The sequence below is a fragment of the Diadema antillarum genome, unplaced genomic scaffold (genome assembly GCF_040938485.1).
Source record: "Diadema antillarum isolate AM-2024a unplaced genomic scaffold, OU_Dant_1.0 scf00000139, whole genome shotgun sequence".
In the NCBI taxonomy this organism is placed as follows: Eukaryota; Metazoa; Echinodermata; class Echinoidea; order Diadematoida; family Diadematidae; genus Diadema; species Diadema antillarum.
Genome location: NW_027271028.1, coordinates 3,045,813 through 3,068,952, shown reverse-complemented (window position 1 = coordinate 3,068,952; position 23,140 = coordinate 3,045,813). Strand labels below are relative to the sequence as shown.

At 38.9% G+C, this 23,140-nt stretch overlaps 1 protein-coding gene across 1 annotated transcript; it reads left to right on the top strand.

The window, feature by feature from the left end:
- Positions 1-5,946: 5,946 nt before the first annotated feature.
- LOC139721142 (lysosomal acid glucosylceramidase-like) lies at positions 5,947-23,041 on the top strand. Its single transcript, XM_071632474.1, has 9 exons — positions 5,947-6,265; positions 8,494-8,637; positions 12,808-12,941; positions 13,289-13,461; positions 15,407-15,644; positions 17,262-17,486; positions 18,215-18,378; positions 20,947-21,066; positions 22,716-23,041. The coding sequence occupies exons 1-9, from the start codon at positions 5,947-5,949 to the stop codon at positions 22,828-22,830; spliced, it is 1,632 nt and encodes a 543-aa protein (XP_071488575.1). The 3' UTR covers positions 22,831-23,041.
- The last annotated feature ends 99 nt before the right edge of the window (positions 23,042-23,140 follow it).

Genomic DNA, 23,140 nt, shown 5'->3' with positions numbered 1-23,140 from the left:
TTAACGAATTTTTCGATTTTATTCAGACTTTACTAGGACCTGTAAGTATACATTTATGTTCTTCCAATATTTCCACATTATCTCTAAACCCACTTGGTATATCTGGGGTTACATTGCCCTTTCATCGATATACTTTCGTATCTACCTCTGCCTTCTTTCTGGTATAATGTTTTTCTCCCATGAGTAAATCAACAACTTCAACTAATGTCACGATGAAAACGTTTTGATGACTTTGTCTATGACGTCATGACTTGCTGTTATTTCGTTTTTCACAATGAAATGATAGATGCATTATTTCATATTTTATATGATTCGCTGCAGGTTTATACTGCCCTACTTTGGCAAAAGAAAGCAAGTGACAAAAGTGACATTTCTCGTAAAAGAGAAAAATGTGTGTCATTTACACTGACGTCAATGGACTATCATGATGTCTTATCTAACATTATCTCTTAGTAGGATGAGTGTTTCTGCATGAAATTTGGCCTGGAAGAAGAGCTCATTAATGTGAATTATGAAAACATCAATAACTCAAATTCGGATGGTATGTCACTTCTGCCAAAGTAGGGCAGTATACTGTTGTACTCGAATCTCAGCTATCTCTGAATAAGATCTGAATGAATATAATTAGGAACTCTGGTATAAATCCCTTTCGTCTCTTTTGGGAAACTTTGTCCCCGAAATATAAGATCCTTGTGTGAAATAGTAATATAGGTTTACATTGTATAGAGATGATGCATAAGTCTCGTTATCCTTACCTTAAGGGAGCATTATCCATGATGTATTAACTTATAATGACCTGTTAACGGTAACTGGTTATTGTGATATGCGCTACATGAGGTCAGACAATAATAATGATTGATATTGCTGGAAGCCAAGTTTGCGTCGGACGAAAACCGACAATCGTATAAAGGATCATTGTGTATCTATACAAGGTATCGGAAATGTGATTGTGCGTCTGAAAAAAGAAATAGATGAAACTAAATACATGCATTATTAATCTATGATTACATTCTCCGCAACGTTTGAAAGATCCTTCATGGTCTCAAATTTCTTCATAATTTGTGTTCTTAATATAGTTTTCGACCTCCATGCAACGTGCATAATCTCCACACCCAATTCAAAACTCTTAATAAGCCAAACTGAATGCGTCAGAAACGAACAGGTACGATCTTTTATTTTATAATTTGCACTGCATTGTCTCAGGGTCGAGAAACATTGCTTCTTTTACATTAATTTTATTAACTTAACGCTAACACATTGATCGTGAATTCATTGATCTCCACAATTATGTGTTTAATTGCATCAATTTATAGTTCACCTGGGGTTAATTCACCACGTTGCACACAGATCTAACGTCCGAAGTCCCCCCCCCCCCGCTTCCTCCACCATACTCGCTTTCATTAATATTCGTTAATAGCCGGTAAGTTGCCAATTTTCGTGTATGTTTCTTTCTGTCTTAATCCCCTGCGACTGTCATCTCTATCAAGGATAGATATCTGCTTAAAGGGACGGTACAGTACTGGTTGAGGTGGGGATTCATGTTTTGAACATTCCTAAGTGAGATAATGAGAAACCTCTTATGAAATATGAAAGAGCATGTAATTTTAAGAAGGATTTTAAGAAGAAAAAAGTGATAATGATAAAAGGCGACATGCCAAGCTTTTTATTAGGATCTCTTTGTTTCACCTTGTTTTTGGATATCTCAGCCATTTGAAAACCGATTTTCATCAAATAAACTTTTGATACCCCTTAGAATTGCATGCTCTTTGACATCTCACAGAGTGGTTTCTGAATATCTTGCAAAACGTTAAAAGCTAAATCCTCACCTCAACCAGAACTGTACAGTCCCTGATTCCTGCAATATTCCTGCACAGATTCCTTCATTTTTTTTTGTTTCTCTCCAACTGGAAACATTGACTTCTTTGACTTCACTGTATTTATTCAAACGTGCCTAAAGCATAAATACATGAATATATGCTTGGAATAGTATTTATGCGCCTTGAACACTCGACAAAATGGATACGGCGCTAAACAAGTCATAAAATCACCAGGCCTTTATTTCAATAAAAGATCATCGTGATAGGGCCTATATAGGCCTGCTGCATGGAATCTGTCACGCACTTTTTTGTTCAAAATACATGTAGGGTGCCTACAGTCAATCCATGTATCGCTTCAGTGGAGAAATGCAGAAGTAGAATAAAACTGAAAATGAAACACTTTAGAGTTAGATTATAGCCTGCGTTTGAAACCATCGTATAGATCATTGATCTATGTTAGGTATAGGCCCATACACTCACACATTTTACGTGATGTACAATAAGTTATTGATTTGAACCGTTCACTGCATCATGGACATGTCACTCTGCAAAATTTGTGAAAAAAATCACACGTTTGTCATAGTTCTTGTGCAAATATGTTTGCTTGTGGATAATTGTACGTGTATTTATGAGTTTATGTTATTGTGTTATAGTTCCTAAAGCAGGCCAGCTGTTTGTTGATTTTTAAAAGTGAATATTTGCTTTTATGTGCGATTTTTTTTTTTTTTTTTTTTTTTTTGCTTTTTCATCAACATTCGTTTCATGGCATACCATTGCTGTTGGAAGTCTGCACCTTGTCTCATATTTTGTGTGTGTGTGTTTGTTTTTTTTTTTCTGTTCTTTTCTTTTGGTGATATTATATTTCTTGGTGTGCTTGATTTTGGGTCCTGCTGTTGGGGGCGTGTCTGCGTAAAGTCGTCACAAACTTCCGGTTGCGTCACATGATACTAGTAGGACCATGCTATGTCAGGTGACCAACACACCCTGACACACACCTCCCACACAGAAACCACAACTAGACAAGCCGATCTTGCGTGCATTACACAACAGGGCGTCCCCGTTGTTGTGCCGCGCACCAGCCACAACATACCGCCGCCATCCCCATGTGTGTATAGTTTACTCGCGCGTAGCGTACAACGTCAACCGGGCCGTGTGTATGCATAAATTGGAGAGACGCCATACTACGTAGAACTACATGTGTTTTCTGTAATAAAATTGTGTCAGGACTTATGTTTATGATTTTGATCAACTAGACTGAAGCACGTCGTCATTATTTTGTCCGATTTTTGCACACAGTGCATAGAACAGTCGAGCAAAGTCGCCACATTTATAGTAAAGTAAATCTACGTGTGAGTACAAATTTGTACGCTGCTACATCTGTGACATCGACTGTACAGTCTCCCGTCGCGTCTGGTGTGTCAAAGAAGCCGGCGCACCATCGTCTGGAAAAGCCAACGCTACATCTGACTCACAGGCCAAGCCGAGGAACTCAGCTCATAGAATACCATTCTACGTTGGATTGACACCGCTTTTGCATACCAACACGCCCAGAGATGGGTACCATGGAAGACCCATGGCCATGCCGATGGAGATGGCATGTGAATTTCTGTACTTGCGCCGGTATTTTTCTGTCGGTTTTCCTCCTCAACTTGACTGTGACTTGCACGTTAGGTCAAGTCAGCATGAATGGCAATGGTAAGCTGATGAGAGTTACCAATCTACCATGTTCACTGCTCGTAATTCGCTGATTTGAGAGTTTTATTCTTTGCATATAAAATTGTACTTGTCTTTATTTTGTTGTAAATTAGGTCGAGATATCATAATTTCTCAGTAAGCCATATCAACTGTAAACTAGAACTAGAGAAGCCTCTTGACAATTTCTAGATGGTTTATTCTATTTGGATAAATGATTCTGATAGAAGTACTGTAAAACATGATATATTCGCGGCATGAAATTTTCGCGTATTGGAGCCGACGGCCCTTTTCGTGGCATGAAATTTTCGCGAATTGCCACTTGGTGTTCAATGCATGTAGAGTCTAGTGTAGACAAAAACTTTCGCATGCATTTTAATTTCGCGAATTTTGACGCTCGCGAAATTCGCGAAATTAAAATGCACGCGAAAATTTCTTGTTTTACAGTATTGCATTGTTCACATTTTATATATTTAAGAATACATAGACTAATTTAAGTGTAGGCCTACATCATCAAATTGCTTTAAACTCACAGGAAATTATATTAGAGCTTACCAGTAAAAAATTTACTTTACCAGTAAATTTTACTCACTTTAATACCTAAAGTCGGTAGATTTGAATCAAATCGATTAACAGAAAATGTTGATATCAACACAGACTTTTATATCGTCACTCAAAAACAACTCTCCCTTCGTGAGCGATCAGGGTGTATGCTGCCTCCACAATCTGCAGGTGAATTTAGCTAACTGTGCTGAGAATGATAAGGGTGTCAAGATGCCACGAATACCATATGGCTTTAGTGGCAACTTAACACCCTTACCATACTCGACTGACAAAATGACCAGGAACTATCAAATAAAAAGAATATTTAAGTCAATGTACAAAATGATGATGGCAATTGAATGAAGTTGGTTGAGAAATACAGTTCATAGAACACACATGAACTGGCACAGACAGACAGATGGACAAACACAGACATGCACACATTGTCAACCAACATTTTTCAACTTGAAAAAAACCCAACAAAACATCTTTCAACTTGCCATTATCACTGTACATTGATTTTGAGCTCGTGGTTTTAATAAATACTGGTACTTTCAGCATACAAAAAAATATATGTTGCATATTAGAAAGCTAACTTCAGTTTGAGATTGTTCAGGCAGCTAACGTATGCCAGGATTGTTCAGGAAGAGCAAGTTGTTTTGAGTGACAACATGAAAAGTCAACGTTTATGTCAATGCTTCCTATCAGCTGATTTGGTTCAAATTTAGATTCATACGAGTGATCGGAGTGATTGAAACCACTTGCAAAATTGTCAGGAAGTCCCGATTCTTGAAAAATTAGACTCGCTAAATGTATATGTGGGCCTATGGCTAGCCCCGGAGACCGCGCCGCCAGGCGCGGTCCTGGCGGCTTCCCCGCAGTTTCGCTTATGTGAGAATAACGAATAGCTCCCCTATTCTGTGCGCTTGTGCAAGTGATTGTGAATTCTGTGAACATCGGTGAGCTGCTTATAAGACATCATTTTGTGCATCACAAGCAATGAAATGCATCAAACAGTCGCCGATGATAGTCATTTAGGTTTCATCGACCCATGTAAGTATTCCTAGTAGTTTCTGTTGAAAAATTAAGGAAATATAGCGCCGCAAAGGCACCCGTTTGTTCAACATGAAGATCTGAAATGGGAGCACGGCGCAGCTGCCACACTGCGTGTGGCGGCTGTCGCAGTTAGCCTATGGCATACATGTATCTACAGTTTTTGATCCCCATGCAAAAAGTAAGAGTCTTGGTCATCACAAATTAAAACATCTATTTAATTTTGTGTTTGTGTGTATTAGTAGCCTTTCCAATAGCAGGATTTACATGTCACACAAACCAAATGGTTGCCAAGTAGTGTTACTGCTTTACGCATTCTGCAAGATGAGATACACAATGTATATTTATGCAATTTAATTCATCAAAATTGGCAGTATCTAACACACTAAACAGAGTCATCGAACGTTTTTTCAGTTTTAGGGGCTTGGGGGAGGGGGGCCGTGGTGAGATGGTGGTGGTGGTGTTCACTGTCAATGGAACTGTTCCATCCTGTGGCAGCAATCCACATATCTAAAGTACCACACAATTACTGATGATAAGTTGGGTTTAACATAAAAGTTGTATTTCTGCTTCGTTAGAAGTTTTGGGGACATCGATGTCATTAAAGGGACTCTTGATACTGAATTGTATTGTGATAGGTTGATACATGTACATATATGAAGGAATTCTTTATCAGAAGTGAGCAAAACAGTTGCTGTGATCGTTTTCACCAGTATTTGTGATTACATCGTATAATGTTACTGCAAGGATTCTCTTTTCTTGTAGAGAATGTCTAATATAAATATGTATAAGGCATTGATCTTTAGTAGCTCAAGTTGATGATTTTTAGGGATAAGTAAAAATGTTCTCTAAGGTGAGATTAAGGTGGTTACTTTGCTATCATGTCAAAGGAAAGAAGAATATTAAAGTATTTGACATCTGTTTGTTTATTCAATTGTATCTTCCTCTGAATGTGTCTCTGCTGATAGGTACGTTTTACCCGTGCAACGTGAAGAAAGCCGGTGATAGCTTTGTGTGTCAATGCAACAGTACCTACTGTGACACCATAGAAAGCTACCTCCCCCTCGAAACGGACAGAGCCACCGTGTTCACGTCCAGCAAGGCCAGCGACAGATTCAAGAAGACGGTTGTTTCGCTGTCTGCGACTGCAAACTCTACAGGTAGATACAGTAACTACGACCCGCACAAGCAGTGCAAAGTGTGAGCAGGGACAGAGTTGATCAAATTATGAAAATATACATAACGCAATTATGATTTGTGGGTTATTCATTGTGACAAACAGTAGAATGGCAATTAATAGTTGTGCTTTCTATGTGACAGATTGCCCGTGTGCTTTTTAGGTGATACGCTATCAGCGTGGTTTTTGTGGAGTTTCAGATAGTGATAAAAAGTATGGATGATAAGTGCAGCGATAATTCCTATAGTTAGTTCAAAGCTGTGTTACAGATGTTTGATACATACATTTAGCATTGTGTGTGTGTATATACGTGTGTATACAGGTTGGCCATATGACACATTCTAGACAATTTTACTCTTAATTGATTAGCAAACGTGATCAGCTATGGAACTGAATATGGTACTAATGTATGATGTTAATGATTCTAATTAAACTGTGACGAGTTTAAAGGGATAGCGTAACTGTGTGTAAAAATAAGGCAATTATAAGGATATTTTAGGGCAATTTGATAACCATGCCTATAATAATTTCATACAGGTACTAATGCCTCCCTCATATTCATGTGATAGATCGTCATGTCAATAGCAAACTGACAACGTATGATGAATGTGTTATATATTGAACAACTGTCTTTCAAGTCCATAACGTTCCCCATATTTTCCCGTCGAGACGTGTCGCCGAGTGGTTAAAGGCGACGTCTCAGAGACGTGAGGTTGCGGGTTCGAACCTCACAAGATCACGAAACAAAATACTTAGCTACTTTACTGTTTTTTTTTCTTCAATTTTGTATTACATATTCGTCCATGTAGAAATCACGTTCGTATATAAACGCACCTATACACACACACAGACACACACACACGCCATATCCCTCTTTTTTGTGTGTTGGAGACCACATTGCTTCGACTGCAGCAAAATTTTGCAGGTTGACTTTGTCAAACCGATCATAGTATGTAATGACGACGACTGAGGTGTTGTACTTTGAACAATTTTCTTTCAAGACCATGTCATTGTTTTGTAATTTGATGACGTCATTACACTGAAAATTGTGATTAAAGGCAAGGTATCAAAACCAGCCGATTATAGGTTTTATGTCTGCGGGACGTATTTTTCCCAAGTTGCCAGAAATGGTATAGCGACCTCAGTCGTTACAAGGCCGCTTTTCCGTCTAGCAATGCAATAGATGTTCACACGGCCGCGTTAGTTGAGTGGGCATTGACTTTCCCCCCGTTATATCTATACATTGTTGTTGTTTTTCTGTCTTACCATTTCCGTGGATGACCCGTGGCCGAGTGGTTACAGAAACGGTTTCGCATGCACGCTCAATATAACTTCAAGGTGCCTATATCACATTCTTTTCTTTGTCGATCACAGATGACTGTCATCTGATGACCACAAGCGTATCACCTAACTCGTCCTCAATGTGACGAGTTTTCATGTCTCGTTATACTTTGGGCTCCGTCCTAAATTGCGTTGGGGCAGATCTTCGTTGTGCTGTGAAGTCTTGATGAACATGTAGAACTTTTTAAGGTTGCAATGCCTGCATTTAAAAGAGAGAAAAATGAAACAAAATTACAAACATGAATACTGTTTTAGGTGCATTGTACACTGTGCGAACTTCTGAACTACACTGCTTCAGGAAAATGGAGGTGTCAAGGCCTACAAACTCAGTGTCTCAGTGTAGGATAAAATCTTTCATGCCAGGTAACTTGAATATTGCTTACCGCAGTTTCTTGTGGAGTAGCATATATGGGCAAAATGCAGTTATGAGTAACTGTCTTTGTAGCTACACTGTAATATAAAATGGTACCGTAGAGGAAAACTGTAATAAATGTGGGTTGTTATTGGAGCCTTAGCATTGCCTCCAAACTTGAAAAAAAAAAATGCATATTTCTTTTCAGGAGTAGTAAAACGAGGTTAACCAATTTCACAGGGATAAAGTAGTACCCATGGTATATCTACTAAACACATACAGCCTCATCACACCATGGCATATCCAGCATGCTGTTTAAAAAGTTCATTGAAGAATCGTCACTTGCAGAATGTACCTTGTTGCAGAATGTACCTTGCGTTCAGCCAAGTTAACTTCAGGCTTCTCTTCTTTCCACCTGTACTATTTTGATTTTATCTTGTACTAATAGTCTATGAATATATAATCTAAATATGGCAATGCAGTAGCTTTATCATTGCTCCTCTGTATTCACCCCACAGTCCAGCTAACGGTAAACACGTCCGCTGTGTATCAGAAAGTCATGGGCTTTGGTGGTGCTACCACAGACTCTGCTGGTCTGAGCATTCGCAACCTCTCCGCTGCTGCTCAGACAAAGTTGATCCGGGCGTATTTCTCTCCAGATGGTAAGTGGCATGATGTCATAGTTTCGATGTTTGATTTGATATGATATGATACCTATGGGGGATTTACCCCCCTTTCCCCCCCCCCCCCCCACACACACACACACACACACTTCATTGTGAGACATTATGATGTCCACTTCGGTCAGAATTTATCAGGTACATTGTACTTTAAATGCATTTAACCGACCCCCCTGGGTTCATCATCTTGAAATGTCACTGTAGTTACCAGCAAGAGTCTTACCCGTGGCTGCAACGGGTTGATTTGTAATCATACAATGATGAGACAGATCCCAATCAGAATGAGTGCTTGAGAGCATACACATTTTCAGGCATGATTTTGCCTTTAAGAATGCATAAATTTGCAGAAAATAATGACTGGTCATAAGTGAAGTATAATGACTGGTCATTAGCACTTTCACATCGCGATGGTGACAGGGCAAGGTTTCATTATTTTATTTACTCTTGAAAATGACACTGATGTGAATTATTTGTATTCATCTCAGGAGACTAAAGAAGGGTTAAGAGATAAAAGGAAGAATTATTGCTAAATTCTTTATGCTTCAGGACTGTTCTTGGTTGTTCAGCATCCTGTGGTATGTAAGAAACAGGGACTGGCACAATGATCAAAGTTCCAATGCCAACATCCTCTTGCGTGGCTTTTGTTTCCTATCAAGGAAAAGCACATTTCCTATGCGTGCACTGAGGTCATGCGTAGTCAAATACCCGACCTCAGTATTAGTGTGTTTGTTTGTATCTGTGCTGTGAAACAAAACTCAGCAAATTTGGCAAACTTGTGATTTGCTTGGGCCAATGCATAGTGATCTCCATTACCCATGCATCCTTCCTTTTGTGTTTTGTTATTGTACAGTATGCAAAGCGAGGCAGAAGCACAGTCTGAAATTTCATGCCAAATTTGGAGCTACCAAAGCAGATAACCTTCACAAAACATCCATTAGTTTGCCAGCATGACTTCCTGTCTTTAAGTATGTTACATAGGTTGAAAACAACTACAGTAGTTATTCAACAAATCTGATCATGTGCATGTAATATGTACACACTCTCGTATTTCCGATTTGACGCCACTCTCCATGAACTGAATGCGTTTACAAAACTTTCCTGTGTAAGCTGTGTACATTGCAACCATATCTCGAGCTTCCGTTTCAAAGTGTTCAGATGTAAAGGCAGTAAAAGAATCAACAACAGTAAAGTAGAATAAAGGTGTTTGATTATATAACTTTGGTGCATTTGAAAGGTCCTTTACAGCTGCATCGCATCATGTGATAAGCAGATGGTATGGGTCAAAGGACTGAGAAATTTACCAAAATAACACATTTGATGATGTCCAAGTTTAATACATTGTACATAACTTACTAAACTTGTTAGAATAATGTCACATTAAACTTGTTGTTTTGATTTACTGCATATCATTGGCATAACATTACTAAGAGTTGTACTCATAGTCTGTACTCAAGATTAGTAACATTTTTTTTTTTTCTCAGTTACAGCCGCCTGAGATGTGACAGTGAGTTCTGTTGATTTTGCAGTATACTCTGTGGTGTTTTCATCTCTGCAAGTCAACTAATATTTGTGAAAGGAACAACTCTTGAAAAGCATTGCCTCCCATAACACAATTATACAGTGTACATACTTGTATCATCTCGATGGTTGAAAATCACTATAAATCACAGGTTCCAATTTGTGGAGTATTATACTGAAGAAATATATCATCCATGGGAGGACAAGACCTCTTATCTCAATTTATTCAGAAACCTTGGGACTCAATTTTGTATGCCAAAAATGCAGACTTGAGGAGTTTTTAATAAGACATTACAGTGTAATCCAAAACAATATTTTGACATTCTTTGACATCAACATTGATGCTTTTTTGTGAAGATGAAAAAAAAAAGTTTTTTAGCTCCCCCGAAAATAGATGATTTTCTGGTACAAGGTCTTGTCACCCCAGGGACGTTGTGGTACATAAATATCAAGCATGGTTTTTTGCTGTGCCCATTAGAGATTTGAGGATTGGCCTCTAGTGTATGTGTGTCACTGGTAAATATTTGAGTGGCAAAGGTTACTGGGAAGGCACAACCGTACACAAAACAGTACATCTTGATACTGTGGGCAGTTCCTCCTCCTCTTATAGCACACTGCACATATTTTACACGTACCAGTGGAATTTAAATGGGGCTACATTTTTGTGAGAGATATTAACTGTTTAGCATACAATCCAAATCAGGTGCTGAAAATTCACCCCCCCCCCCAAAAAAAAAAAAATAGTATAAAAATTGTAAGATATTAAGTTTGGCCTGGTGTTAAGTCAGAAGATTGCTGGTACAGAAAAAAGAAAAATGAAAAAAAAAAAGGTGCTGTCCTTCACTAATATGTGGAGGCCATAGCAGTCAATGCGAAAAGGCGTGACAGGCAATACAGTGGGCATTGACCCGGTGAGGAGAAGTCCCCAGTATACTCGGGCAGGGGTCTATGGGAAATGTGTGTTGTAGCAAAATCAGCCCATCCTCAACGAGTTGAGGATACATGTAGTGTCATGATATTCATCATTTGAACACATTGCAAAATTAGTTTATGAAATAAAAGCTGAGTATGTAAATGAGGTAATGTGTAAAAAAAGGTGTTCAGACCTGCTCTTAAGTTTGTACGTACATCACATGTAACGTATTGCATTTAACTTGTAGAGCATCTTAGGATAAGTTTTAGGACAAATTAAGAGGGCGTTGTACAAGGGGCTTGGAGCAGCCTCCAAATCTCAAGAATCTTGCAGAAGTGTACCTCAGGTTGAGTGTCGTTAAAGGCAAGTGGGCTGCTCTGGTGAGCGCTAAACCCTTGGGTCTCTTGGTTATCGTGACATTTAAAACTGAGTTTTGAAGAAAACTGAAATGTTAACATTTTGTTAGAAAATGACTGATTTCGTAACAAAATAGACTGTTCTACACTTGTGGCCCCATAAAAAACTACGAGCTCTGTCTATGGTTTAAACCATGGACAAAGATTTTACCACCTTCGTGAATTCTGGCCTTTGTCTGTGCAGATTCCTTTCCTCGCAAATGCACGATCATGAACTGCTGAACCCAGAGAAATTTGTTTGATTCAAATTGTAAATAAATACCTCTTCAGATTTCCAAGTTTAGTAGGTACTGTAGGCCTTTTCCATGGTGAAAGGTGATTATACAATGTAAGCATACTCGTACATGTGTTTGCCATATCATATCACAATAGATAAAGATATAGAGGTTATCATCATTCTTATCTAGGTAACACTATAAACCCTTGTGTGTTCCTTCATGAAGTCCTGATATAATGACACTATCATATCTCATCACTGAGTACTATGCACTCACTGCTATCACAGAGCCAATATTTCTCTGCTCCTGATACACAGAGCAGTCCTGTGCTAGTACGCCCGACTTTCCTGAACAATGGAATTTTTGAAATTTTAAATGTATGATGTTGTATTTTATATGCTCGTAGCAATGCAAAGCTTATCTGTGTAGGTCACTGAGGGTCAGCGTTATATGAACCTTGTGGAAAGTGGCTTTCTGTACTGAAAGGTGTGCATATAGAATAAGTAATCTACTTTTACATTGTAGATATCATTCCACAATATGGTAAAAGGAAAAAACTTACAGTAGCACTGACTTCCACTTCTAACAACTTGTTTTTTTTTTTAAACAACATGAAATAGGCCCCTACCAGCAATACATCTGTTGAATGAGGAACAAATGATATGACGCATATGAAAGTGCTATTTGAGGAATGACTGTTCAAAACATAGTTTGAACAGGTGAACAATTTGTGCCTTACAGATCTAAGATAGTTAGGTTTAGTTGATTGAATGTGAAATGTAATGTCAAGTCGTGCATACACACTATTGAAGTTCTCTTCATTATTTATCATACTTCAAATATCATCAACATTTATACATTTGAGGGAAAAAAAAACACAACTCCTGTAAAATTTGCTTTGATATACAGTATAGTCACATTTTGCCCCGAGGAAAGTGTGCTGTAAAGTCTGCAGGATTTATAGGATGGGCTTGGGTAAGGCAGGTGATGATGGATTGATGTTGTTGGTTGGTTTTACCCTGCAATGAAAGGTTCAAGAACATTTCTCTAGATATGAGTCCTTTGTATTTTTGCTGTCTCATCCCAGGTATTGAGTACACTTTCAGCAGAATCAATGTGGGTACCTGCGACTTCTCTAAGCGGCCATATAGTTTGTGCGAGAGCGAGAACGATTTTGAGCTTGCCAACTTTTCTCTGGCAGATGAGGATGTACACTACAAGGTATGTAAATCTGCTGCCATTTCATTGTAAAACTTTGGATCATTTATTATCATTTACTCTGAAGTTGTACATTGTATTTGTAAAGTTACTGTCTAAGCTGTTATTTTTGTGAGGGTTTTAATTTCGCAACTCCCTGTTGGATCGTGAATTTAACAGCACATGAAAAATATCTTAAACTAACAGGCATTAGTGCACTTATGATAGCAGTGGTGTCAAAATCGCAAAAACAACATCTCGCAAAAATGTCTGTGACCTCCTCATTTAGGAAAATATCTGTACACAAAAATACCAGCTTAAACACCACTGCTCTAATAGCTTCAAGTATCAACTATTTGTTTTCCTTGTAGATTCCTATCCTGCAAGAAGCAATGGAGGTCAGTGTGCGGCCGCTGAAGTTTTTCTGCACCGCTTGGTCACCTCCAAAGTGGATGAAGACCAGCGGGACGTACCGTTACCGCGGGAAACTGATTGGGGAACCAGGTGGCAAGTACTACAAGACTCTGGCCCTCTATTATGCCAAGTAAGATTGGTTCTAGTCTCCAGTCGTTCTCTAGGGTTCCTTCATAAAACCTTCATTCTGTAAGGTCTTAAGCCGATTTGAGTGATTGGTCTTGGTGTAGTCAATCTATCCTTACCATGCTTTTTATGCTGGAGTGCTTTGGATACCGATTGATTGGTGCAGATGTCTGGAAAATATTTGTCAATGAATAAAGATTGCCTACTTGCCTTAATCCGTATTGCATCACCATTGACTGAGGAGCAGTGCTACACATGAATGATGAATGGGCTTGCTGATCTGCAACTAACATAGCTGTCATAGAAATCACAAAGAGATTGAATTTAGGATTTTTGTGGCCATGAAAATGTTACTTTTCTTCAAGGCAGCTGGGTAATATTCATGCAAGCCATCTGTTTGTATAAAAAGCCCTTGTAGTATTTCACTCAGGAATCAGGAGGTAGTTTGTGTGCAGTAAAGTTCAATGCACTTTATTGTCCAACCGATTGCACTTTTGGAAGGGACTTTTGCTGTTGATTTCATATGCACAACTGGGTGCTATGATTGAGTCATGTATTGGAGAAAGTGGAACAAATTGGGCCAACTTCATCCAATCATCGTATCAGTGGGTAAAAACTGCTTTGATGAGCAAAGCATAATTTTCGTCAAGTTCCTGTGATGTTTAGTGTTTGAACCCATCTTTCCTTACATTTCCATGATAGAACATTGTCTAGCACAATAGACAGACACTATACATGCATCCTCTCATTGTATTCTCAAATGTGTCAATCATTGCTGGAGGTTTTTCTTTTAGTTTCATGAGCCTCTGCAGTCCCTAATTATATTTAGTTCAAAAGGGTTATTTGTTCATCCTGGTTTTGTTCATCGGTTGTCGTGTTTGCCAGTTTCTTTAATCACCTGCAGTGATGGTGCATCTGCCATTGAAAATCAAAGTTTTTCAAATGTGGGGCAATGAAAGACACTAGCTTGTGATTTATTAGCCATATAAACATTCATTACATGAGAAATGCCTTTGCAATTATGAACTGTTAATTGTTCACGTCTTTAACATTGTGATTACAGGTTTCACTCTCATATCACCTACGCCCACATAAAACAAATGTCATGTGACACCTGTCAATAACCGGTGCTCTGTATACAATATAAAATCTTTGTACATCAGACCAGATGTGTGGTTGACAAGGTGTTCTGTGGGTTTCTGTAGTTCTGTATTTAAACATTGGACCTAGTTTAGTACCATTGTTTATCTCTTGATATCAAGACCTACAATATACATACATTGATGTAATGACCATACACATTGATATTGGCATTGAGAAATACAGCACAGGGCCAAGCATCATAAAAGGGGCAAAGTATATCGAAAAGGGAGATATCAGGGAATATTTGAAAAAATTATGTCATATTGCACTGTATGGTATTGCACTTTAATATGTCGTGGCATATGATCCCATTTAGATGCTCAATTTAGAGCTTTATGTTCTCTTGGTAGATCCTGATGAGGACTACGATAGGCCAAAAGCTTGATTTAAAGGAGCAAAATCTGAGAGCAATGCCAATCTCAAACTTGATTTTTGTCAATTTGTATTTGTCAGTCTGTTCATCCATCCATCTACCTGTCAGTCTGTTCATCCATCCATCTACCTGTCTGTCTGTTTGTCTATCTATCTATCTATCTATCTATCTATCTATCTATCTATCTATTTATCTATTTATCTATCTATCTATCTATCTGTCTGTTTGTCTATCTATCTATCTATCTATCTATCTATCTGTCTATCTATCTATCTATCTATCTATCTGTCTATCTATCTATGTATCTATCTGTCTATCGATCTATCTATCTATCTATTTAGCTATCCTTTTATCTATTGATCAATCTACCAACCAGTATTAATCCATCTATATGTGTATCTATTTGTGTTCATGTATACCTTTTGCCTCACAGATTTATCAAGGGCTATGCAAACCACAGTGTGCCTTTGTGGGGCATGACGGTACAAAATGAGCCATTTGCCGGTGGCATCAAAGACCAACCCAATGCCTGCCTTTACCTGACCCCAGAGCTGGAGAGGGACTTTGTGAAGCTTGACCTGGGCCCCACCCTGGAGGCTCAAGGGCTCGGCAACATCACCATCATGATGCTTGACGACCAGCGATTTGAGCTGCCTGATTGGCCAGTCAGGGTGAGTGATTTTGCTTGGGAGTTTTGTTTTGAAGAATCTAATTTATCTATACTTGTATGTTTAAAACATAAGTATCAACACTATTGCTGACTGTTTTCAGATATTTTTTTTTTCAGGTTTCCACTTTCATATGCTTCATAAGGAGAAGTGGAGAAAAAAAAATTCCTCTGTCAAAATCACATTACTTTTACTTTATTTTTCGCTCCAAATTTCAGATACCAATAGAATGAAAGCAACTTCCTCAGAAAATGCCATAAACTTAGTTATCAATTTAATTGACCCAAAGCACAAACTTTCAGTACTGCTGGAAAATTAACCTGCACAACTCTTTTTTTAGGATTTTGTGGTACGTGATAACATGTTCAAATTGATTATTGCATTGAGTTGTTTTTTGTTGCAACTCCTCGGCAAATTACCCTGATTAATGTTGAAATACATTTCAGCAGATGGCTGTTTTGGCACATTGACGTCAATATGTGTGGGTGGTCATGTCCTCTGCTTTCCTTTCTGTTGAGATCTCCTGCAACTCACTTCCTCATGCACTAGACTTTTTAACCCATTGAGGACAAGTCCCGAGTATACTCAAGCAAGTGTCTATGGTAAATGCGTGTTGTAGCAAAATCAGCCCATCCTCAACAGGTTGAATTTAAAACTTTTTTCCCCATGGAAATTCAGTTCTCCCTTACTTTGTTTACTGAAGTTAAAACTAAAACAGTTCTCAAAAGAGCTCAAAATTCATCTTCCAACATTTGGAATTTGTTTGCAATAAATATATTGAAAGGCTCTACCAAGAAACTTGTCTGGCTCTCATGATTTGCAAGAATAATGAGTTGTTTTGGAGTAGTATGTCCTCAACTTTTATTTGTGAAGTGCCCTCCCTGTTCAGTAATGGGATATGGGTAGAACGTTACTAGTACGTGATGATTGAAACTTGCCCTAGCAGCAGTATTGAATCACATGCTGCTAACGAGCTACAAGGGATTCGCTCTCACGTACTGGATACTGCTGTGGCCTGATATAATTGTAATCTATGCAGTAGATTATAAAACATCACGTAGCAATCATGATCTGGATTGCTCAGAGACTGCAATACTTACAGCGTATCTTTTTGGGCAATATTTCACGTTTTTATCATTTCCCAACTGATATTTGTCGTCATAACATTATTTCACACATTTCTTATGCATATGTCTCCATTTAAATCGACAGTTTCAGCACTCCTGTACCTTTAAAACCTTACCAGGTTGATTAGGAATTTCTGTTGATATAACTCCATTTGCCATCGCACAGACTTTATCCTTTACTCTGTGAAATATATTTCTGTTTGTTGTCGTTTGAAATGGAGTACACCATCGTGTGGCAGCATTTTTGAGGGGGTCGTACAAAATTGTAGACAAGTGAGAGCAGCTTGATGCTGCTCTTGCATTTGTTGTTTCAAAAGTGAGAGTGCTGTAAAAGTATATTTGATCCATATGACAGAATTTCTAGGTCTCAAGAAGTGCTGAGCCCATTATGTGCTTTATGTGCTAATTGGCTCAGAAAACCACATAGCATTGTACACATCGTCCAAATGCCCTTGGCACTGAAAGGTTTAATCTCACTTACGCTGTTCTCCAGGTCCTCGGTGACAAGGATGCGGCCAAGTACATCAAGGGCATCGCCGTCCACTGGTACTGGGACAAGCAGGCCCCGCCCCTCAAGCTCGACCTGACCAATCAGCTCTTCCCAGACTACTTCATCCTGTACACGGAGGCGTGCCAGGGCACCTCGGAGGTCCCGGGCCAAAAAGTCGCCCTGGGAAAGTGGACCCAGGGGGAGGCCTACACCCAGAGTATCATTGAGGTAAAGGTGTACTATTTGTTGGTGTTGACACCCTGGTTCTCTTCCATGAGGGGACGGTGATCCTATTGCAGCATGCAAAAGTCACTGCTTCCATTCCAAGTGGGATTTCTCACAGTTGGGTTACAACAGGTGCAAGAATTGTAAATCATGTATTGCTACTGACACAGTCATCTTGTATGGAATTGGGACTCCAGGGATTTGATAAGGTTAATGTTACACTCCCACCTCCGTTCAAGTGATAAATTGCGCTCTGCCGTAGATACCATGGTACTCCAGCATGTATTGCGAAGACAAAGGCCCTTCAACATACTTTTTCATTTAGTGTGGACTGATACTTGTGAGTGTGCTTTGGTAATTATATGTATATATACAGAACTATGCTGCGAGTTTTTATGGAATATGATGAGCAGAATATTTGGAGGTAAGCTCATGAAGTCAGGGTAATGGTTCGGAAGTGTTGCACAAAGATCAGTTGTATAACCTGGAACCGATTCTCTTTTTGTCTCAATTTTTGCTGTCATTTTACTCTGTGTGAATTCAATGAAATTTTACATAAAAATTAATGAATTCTAATGTTTTTTGAAGAAAATGAAATAAAATCTAGCTGAAAGGAGCAAAAGTTTATTATTAGAAAAACAAACAAACAAACAAACAAACAATAGACCAGCATACCACTGTCGACAACAAACCTGTTTCTAAAATAATTGTTGGTATTTTTTTTTTCCCAGAATATGAGCCACTGGGTGAGGGGTTGGCTGGACTGGAACATCGCCCTCAACATCCAGGGCGGCCCCAGCTGGATAGACCACAAGCTGAACGCGCCCATCATCGTGGATGCGGAGTATGACGTCTTCTACAAGAACCCAATGTACTACCATCTGGGTCACTTCAGGTGAGCTACCCATGTCTTTATATGCAATCGATGAAGAATCCAATCTACTACTATTTACACATGTGCCTGCCTACCTACCCAGGCAACAGTAAATGTTTGGCATGTGAAACAGGACACATGCCATCTTAGTTCGCACTACTGTATACACCATGTATGTTTAGCGAGTCTAATATTTTGTTAATTGGAACTTTCCAACAATTTTGCGAGTGTTTGAACTGGCAATCATGCAGTACAGTTACAAACAGATGAAATGTACGTGTCCACCTCACATTCATGTCCGATCAGTGTTAATGCTTTTGTGTGTTGTAAAATTCACGAATAGCTCCCAACTTTCAGGATTTGGGAAGATGAAAACCACACAACTTAATGGCATTTACAGTATTTTGTCCAGCTGAACTTGCAGTCATCACTCACATAATCTTAGTGTGGCACATAATCAGTTTTTTGAGTATTATTTGTTAAATGTAGGACTGCATACGGGGTATAAGTTTCAGATATTGTGGCAAAGTTCTTGATGTTCTTGATATCAACCTACAAAAAAATTGCCTCTTATAATACCCTTGTGTTGTGTATCGTCTCTATTTTAAAGGTGGGAAAGCATTTACTTTTCTCTTAAAAATGACCATATTTCATTCTCATTCTGTGATTGTCATTCTCGATCGCAAATTCAATCAATCACAAAATTGTCATAGGCCTACAAGTCTCAGTTTGCATAATGTTGTACTTTTGAAATGTATGGCGTACTGTATACCGCATCTTATCGACGTGTAGTGTCATTTCAGTACGCCTATGAATGCCCACACCTTCATGAGTAAGTGACTCTGTAAACTTATCCCTCTTTATTTTGTCCACTTGAATAAAGAATTCAAGAGCTTGTCATTGAAACTGAATGATGAATCTTTCATGTAATTTCATCCAGTGCATTTAAATAAGATTTTAAGAGCACTGTCAATCATCAAAGCAATTTGAAAATGAGAGCGAGAGTATAATGATAATAATAGTAATATGAACACTTGTTGTGTGCCCTGTATCAATCATGGGTGGATGATCATGTCACAGAGAAAGGCAGATAGAAAATATGAAGAGAGAAGTTAAGAAGGGATGAAGAAAACATTTACAAATTTTTTTCCTAGATAACCAGCTTTTGTTTAAAGGCATAATTTACCATATGAAGATGAAACAAAAACCCAGCATTAGTGCTTTAAAATAGCTCTAAAATATGAGTTAGGGAAAGAAACAGCCACTGTAAAAATTTAAATCAATATTAAGTATGGTTAAATACACAAAATGAGAACAATAGCTGTAATAAAAATGCTTCGAGACTAAACCGTCTACAGTTATGGTTTATTGAGAAAAATGCTGATATCTCCTTATGTTTTAGGTTTCATTGCGAAAATTTTATATGGTAGGATGGTTTGTGATACAACTGACCTACACATATGCATCAAATGTGATATCTTGAACATCTTTTAAATCAGTGCTCCAAAAGGTAAACTGGACCTTTAAAGTGAAATCTTAAAGTTACTTCAGAAAGGATTGATTACTAATATCTTGTGGGAGTCTATTCAGTAGGAATTGACCACTAAATGTAGAAACGATCGATCACCCCAAGAATTATGAGTTTTTGGCACAACAAGTAGAAATGAGTTTGAAGACCTAGAGTTTCAAGGAAGATTATAAGGAATTATCGAGCTAGAGTTGTGAGGAGCAATTCCATGTAATGGATGAATAACAAGTATAAAGGCAACTTTAATATGATTCGATATTAAACAGGCAGCCAGTGGAGAGGGATAAGTACAGGTGTTATGTGTTTCCTCTTCAGGTGACAATGAAATTATACAGGCAACATTATTTTGAAGCTTTTGGAGATTATCTAATTGCCATTATGACATATCATTCAGCTGAGCATTGCAAAAATCCAAACGAGAAGTAATGAGTGTACACATGCACAATCTATTCTGTACTGGACTGGGTGAAATATTATTTTCGTGCAAATCCCAAGTTATGCAATAGATGTTGCACAGGCTGACAGATACTGGACGCTTGATGTGATGTAGACAGTGAGGAATCAAACGTAACAAAATTCCTACATTTATTTGACGCTGGAATTAAAGAACCCCCTACTTTGATGGAGCATATTTCAAACATTGACAGCTGGGCCCTAGAACCATACAATATAGATTCAGACTTAGCATCGTTTACTCTTAGTGAGAGTGAGCACAAGTTACTATGCCATCCTCAATACAGGCTTCAAGCTTTTGTTTAGCAGACACAATGTTTTCTTGACCAGCTTCAGAGAATGCCTGCAACTGCACATTGTTGGGGTAGCGATGATACTTAAACAGAGTGCTTAAAAGTAAAACATGCCTGAATTTACTGAGGTAAATAGAAAAAATTAGGGGCCCTCCTGCAGATCTTTGAGGACTTTTACAGATGCCTCTAGCAAATTGTTTCCTACATAGATTTCTTGTCATTACAGATTCTTTTTGTGCATTCTATGAGCAAAATTGTGAAATGATGTAAACATTTTTTTTGGTCTTCTTTTTAAAACTTTCTTTCTGGATGCAGTAAATTTGTGTTGCCAGACTCGTTCAGGGCTAATCTGACGATACAGCAGCAGGACGAGAACCTCGAGGCCATCGCCTTCCTCAGACCAGATGGGCTTGTTGCCATGGTGCTCTTAAACACGTAAGTCTACCTCCAAACAACTTTCTTGGTGGTATCTTCCCTCTTTGCAGGAGCTGCTCTGTGATAAGAGTCACCCCTCCCCTTCCTTGTGCCAGCAGTCCCTAATGCCCCGTTCCCATATCTATCAAGTTGCAGTATCTAGCGTGGGATAGACCCTCCCCCCTTTCTTGTGACATAGTGTCTTGAATACCGCTTTGTAAGTCTTCCACCAACAACTTTTCTCGTTTCTACATATCGTCGCTGGGGCGACAAGACCTCGTATCTACAAAATGTCAAATGTTCAGGAGAGCCAAAAAACATGGCTGCCAGAGCACTGTGGCGAATGGAATAGCCTTTCCTTTGACATGCCGTGGTGGCTTCATTTTTGGAGTAAGACAGTTGGGATTTGGACAGGCCATCACTTAACCCATTGTTTGACCATTAATCAAAAAAAGTCATTTTCACCAAAATTGCAGATACAAGGTCTTGTCACCCCAGTGACGATATATATCTTCCCCTCCCCCTCCCCCTCCCCCCTGCTTTTAATACTGGTAAGTCTCCACTCCATGCGCTCCTTGTTATATCAGTGTTGCCCAATGGCATACTGTCAGTTTAGTCACATTATGTATCAAGTGATAAAACGCAGGGATATCATTTCTGTGGACTTTGACTTGACAAGATGCCACACTCAAATTTCACCTCTTGGCCAACCTAGAGAGCCGCATGTGCAAGGCTATCTCTAGTTCATCTTGTAGTGATTGTAGGAGTCAAGGGTTACAGATATGGTTGCGTTGTGTATTAAAGGAGTACATCGTTTTGTATTTATTCAGAGTGCTTTGCTTGCTAAGCTAAAGAAGACGTGTGCTTTTTGTGGTATGAGAGCATGGACCAGACTTTGGCAAGTTTATTTTGCCCTGAACTACTAAAAATATCTCCAGCTATTCCGCCCCCACCCTTTCCTTGCAACTATCGCAGTGAATCTTCGTTGAGAGTCCCAATCTAGTCGCCATATCAGTCTACGTGTGACAAGAGTGAGGGCGCCATTTTATGCACTAACTCCGCCTTCTTGTACGACATCCCCTGGATATCTTACAGACCGATCCAACTTGGCAGCAAAATCCACCATTACTGTGGTGTCCCATGTGGGCACGTGTATGGTGGATGCATGATATATATGTCGACCTTGCCCCCGCTGCAATATATAGCATGCATTCAGCATACGCGTGTGCAACGTGGACACCACAGTTGATGACGGGTGTACTGCCAGGTCGGATTGGTCTATAGACAGATGGACGTCATCTCTGTGCTTGACATTCATTAGAACTGTCATTAAGATATCTGAACATTGATTTACATGTATGATACTAGGGATACAGTGGAGGCTGCTCACAGTTCACTCAACAATTTTCAGCTGCCTACTCGTCCCACAAATGTGACAGTTACAGAAATATCATGTTATAAGGGGATTAAGTTCACTCTCGTTTTATCATTATTATTATTATTTTTTTTGTCAGAGCAGCTTTTGCAATGAATCTCATTCAAAAGAGCTTATATTGCTAAATCATATATTTTGTGATGCCAAACCTACAAGCTTATCACAAAAATGACCAATTCACCATCACAAAACTTCATGTTCTGTCGTCACCGAGTATTACTCTGTCTCTCCGCAGGCAAGATAAGTCCATCCCTGTGTCGATATACGACACCAACCTCGACTCCTACATCAACGTGGACGTGCCTGCCCGCTCCGTGCAAACCTACCTGTGGAGAGCAACAAAGTCGTAACAACGGACCCTCTCCCCAGCTGCGCTGATGTTTGTACGGTAGAGGCACAGCTACAGTCAACAAGCCTTCTTCTGCATTTCTCTTACATAAATGATCTTCCTCTTATTAGCATGTGAGGGAAAATGAGAATTGACACTCAGGAAAATTCGGACTTACAGTGTAAATGTGGGACAGTAAATTATATGAAAACATTCTGAAAGAAAGCACTTTTTTTTAATTCAGTGGCACCATTTTGTCCTCGTAGTATGCCTGTCATACAGATTTAACTATGCAATATTTTCATTCTTTTTGTTTGTTTTATATCTGTCCT

What these genes read in the sequence shown, in the direction of transcription:
- LOC139721142 (XM_071632474.1), top strand. Translation starts at nt 5,947, where the DNA reads ATGTTCTCTAAGGTGAGATTAAGGTGGTTACTTTGCTATCATGTCAAA. An exon ending in GGCGTATTTCTCTCCAGATG is followed by an intron (nt 8,638 to 12,807) that starts GTAAGTGGCATG and finishes GTCTCATCCCAG; the next exon opens with GTATTGAGTACACTTTCAGC. An exon ending in ATGAGGATGTACACTACAAG is followed by an intron (nt 12,942 to 13,288) that starts GTATGTAAATCT and finishes TTTTCCTTGTAG; the next exon opens with ATTCCTATCCTGCAAGAAGC.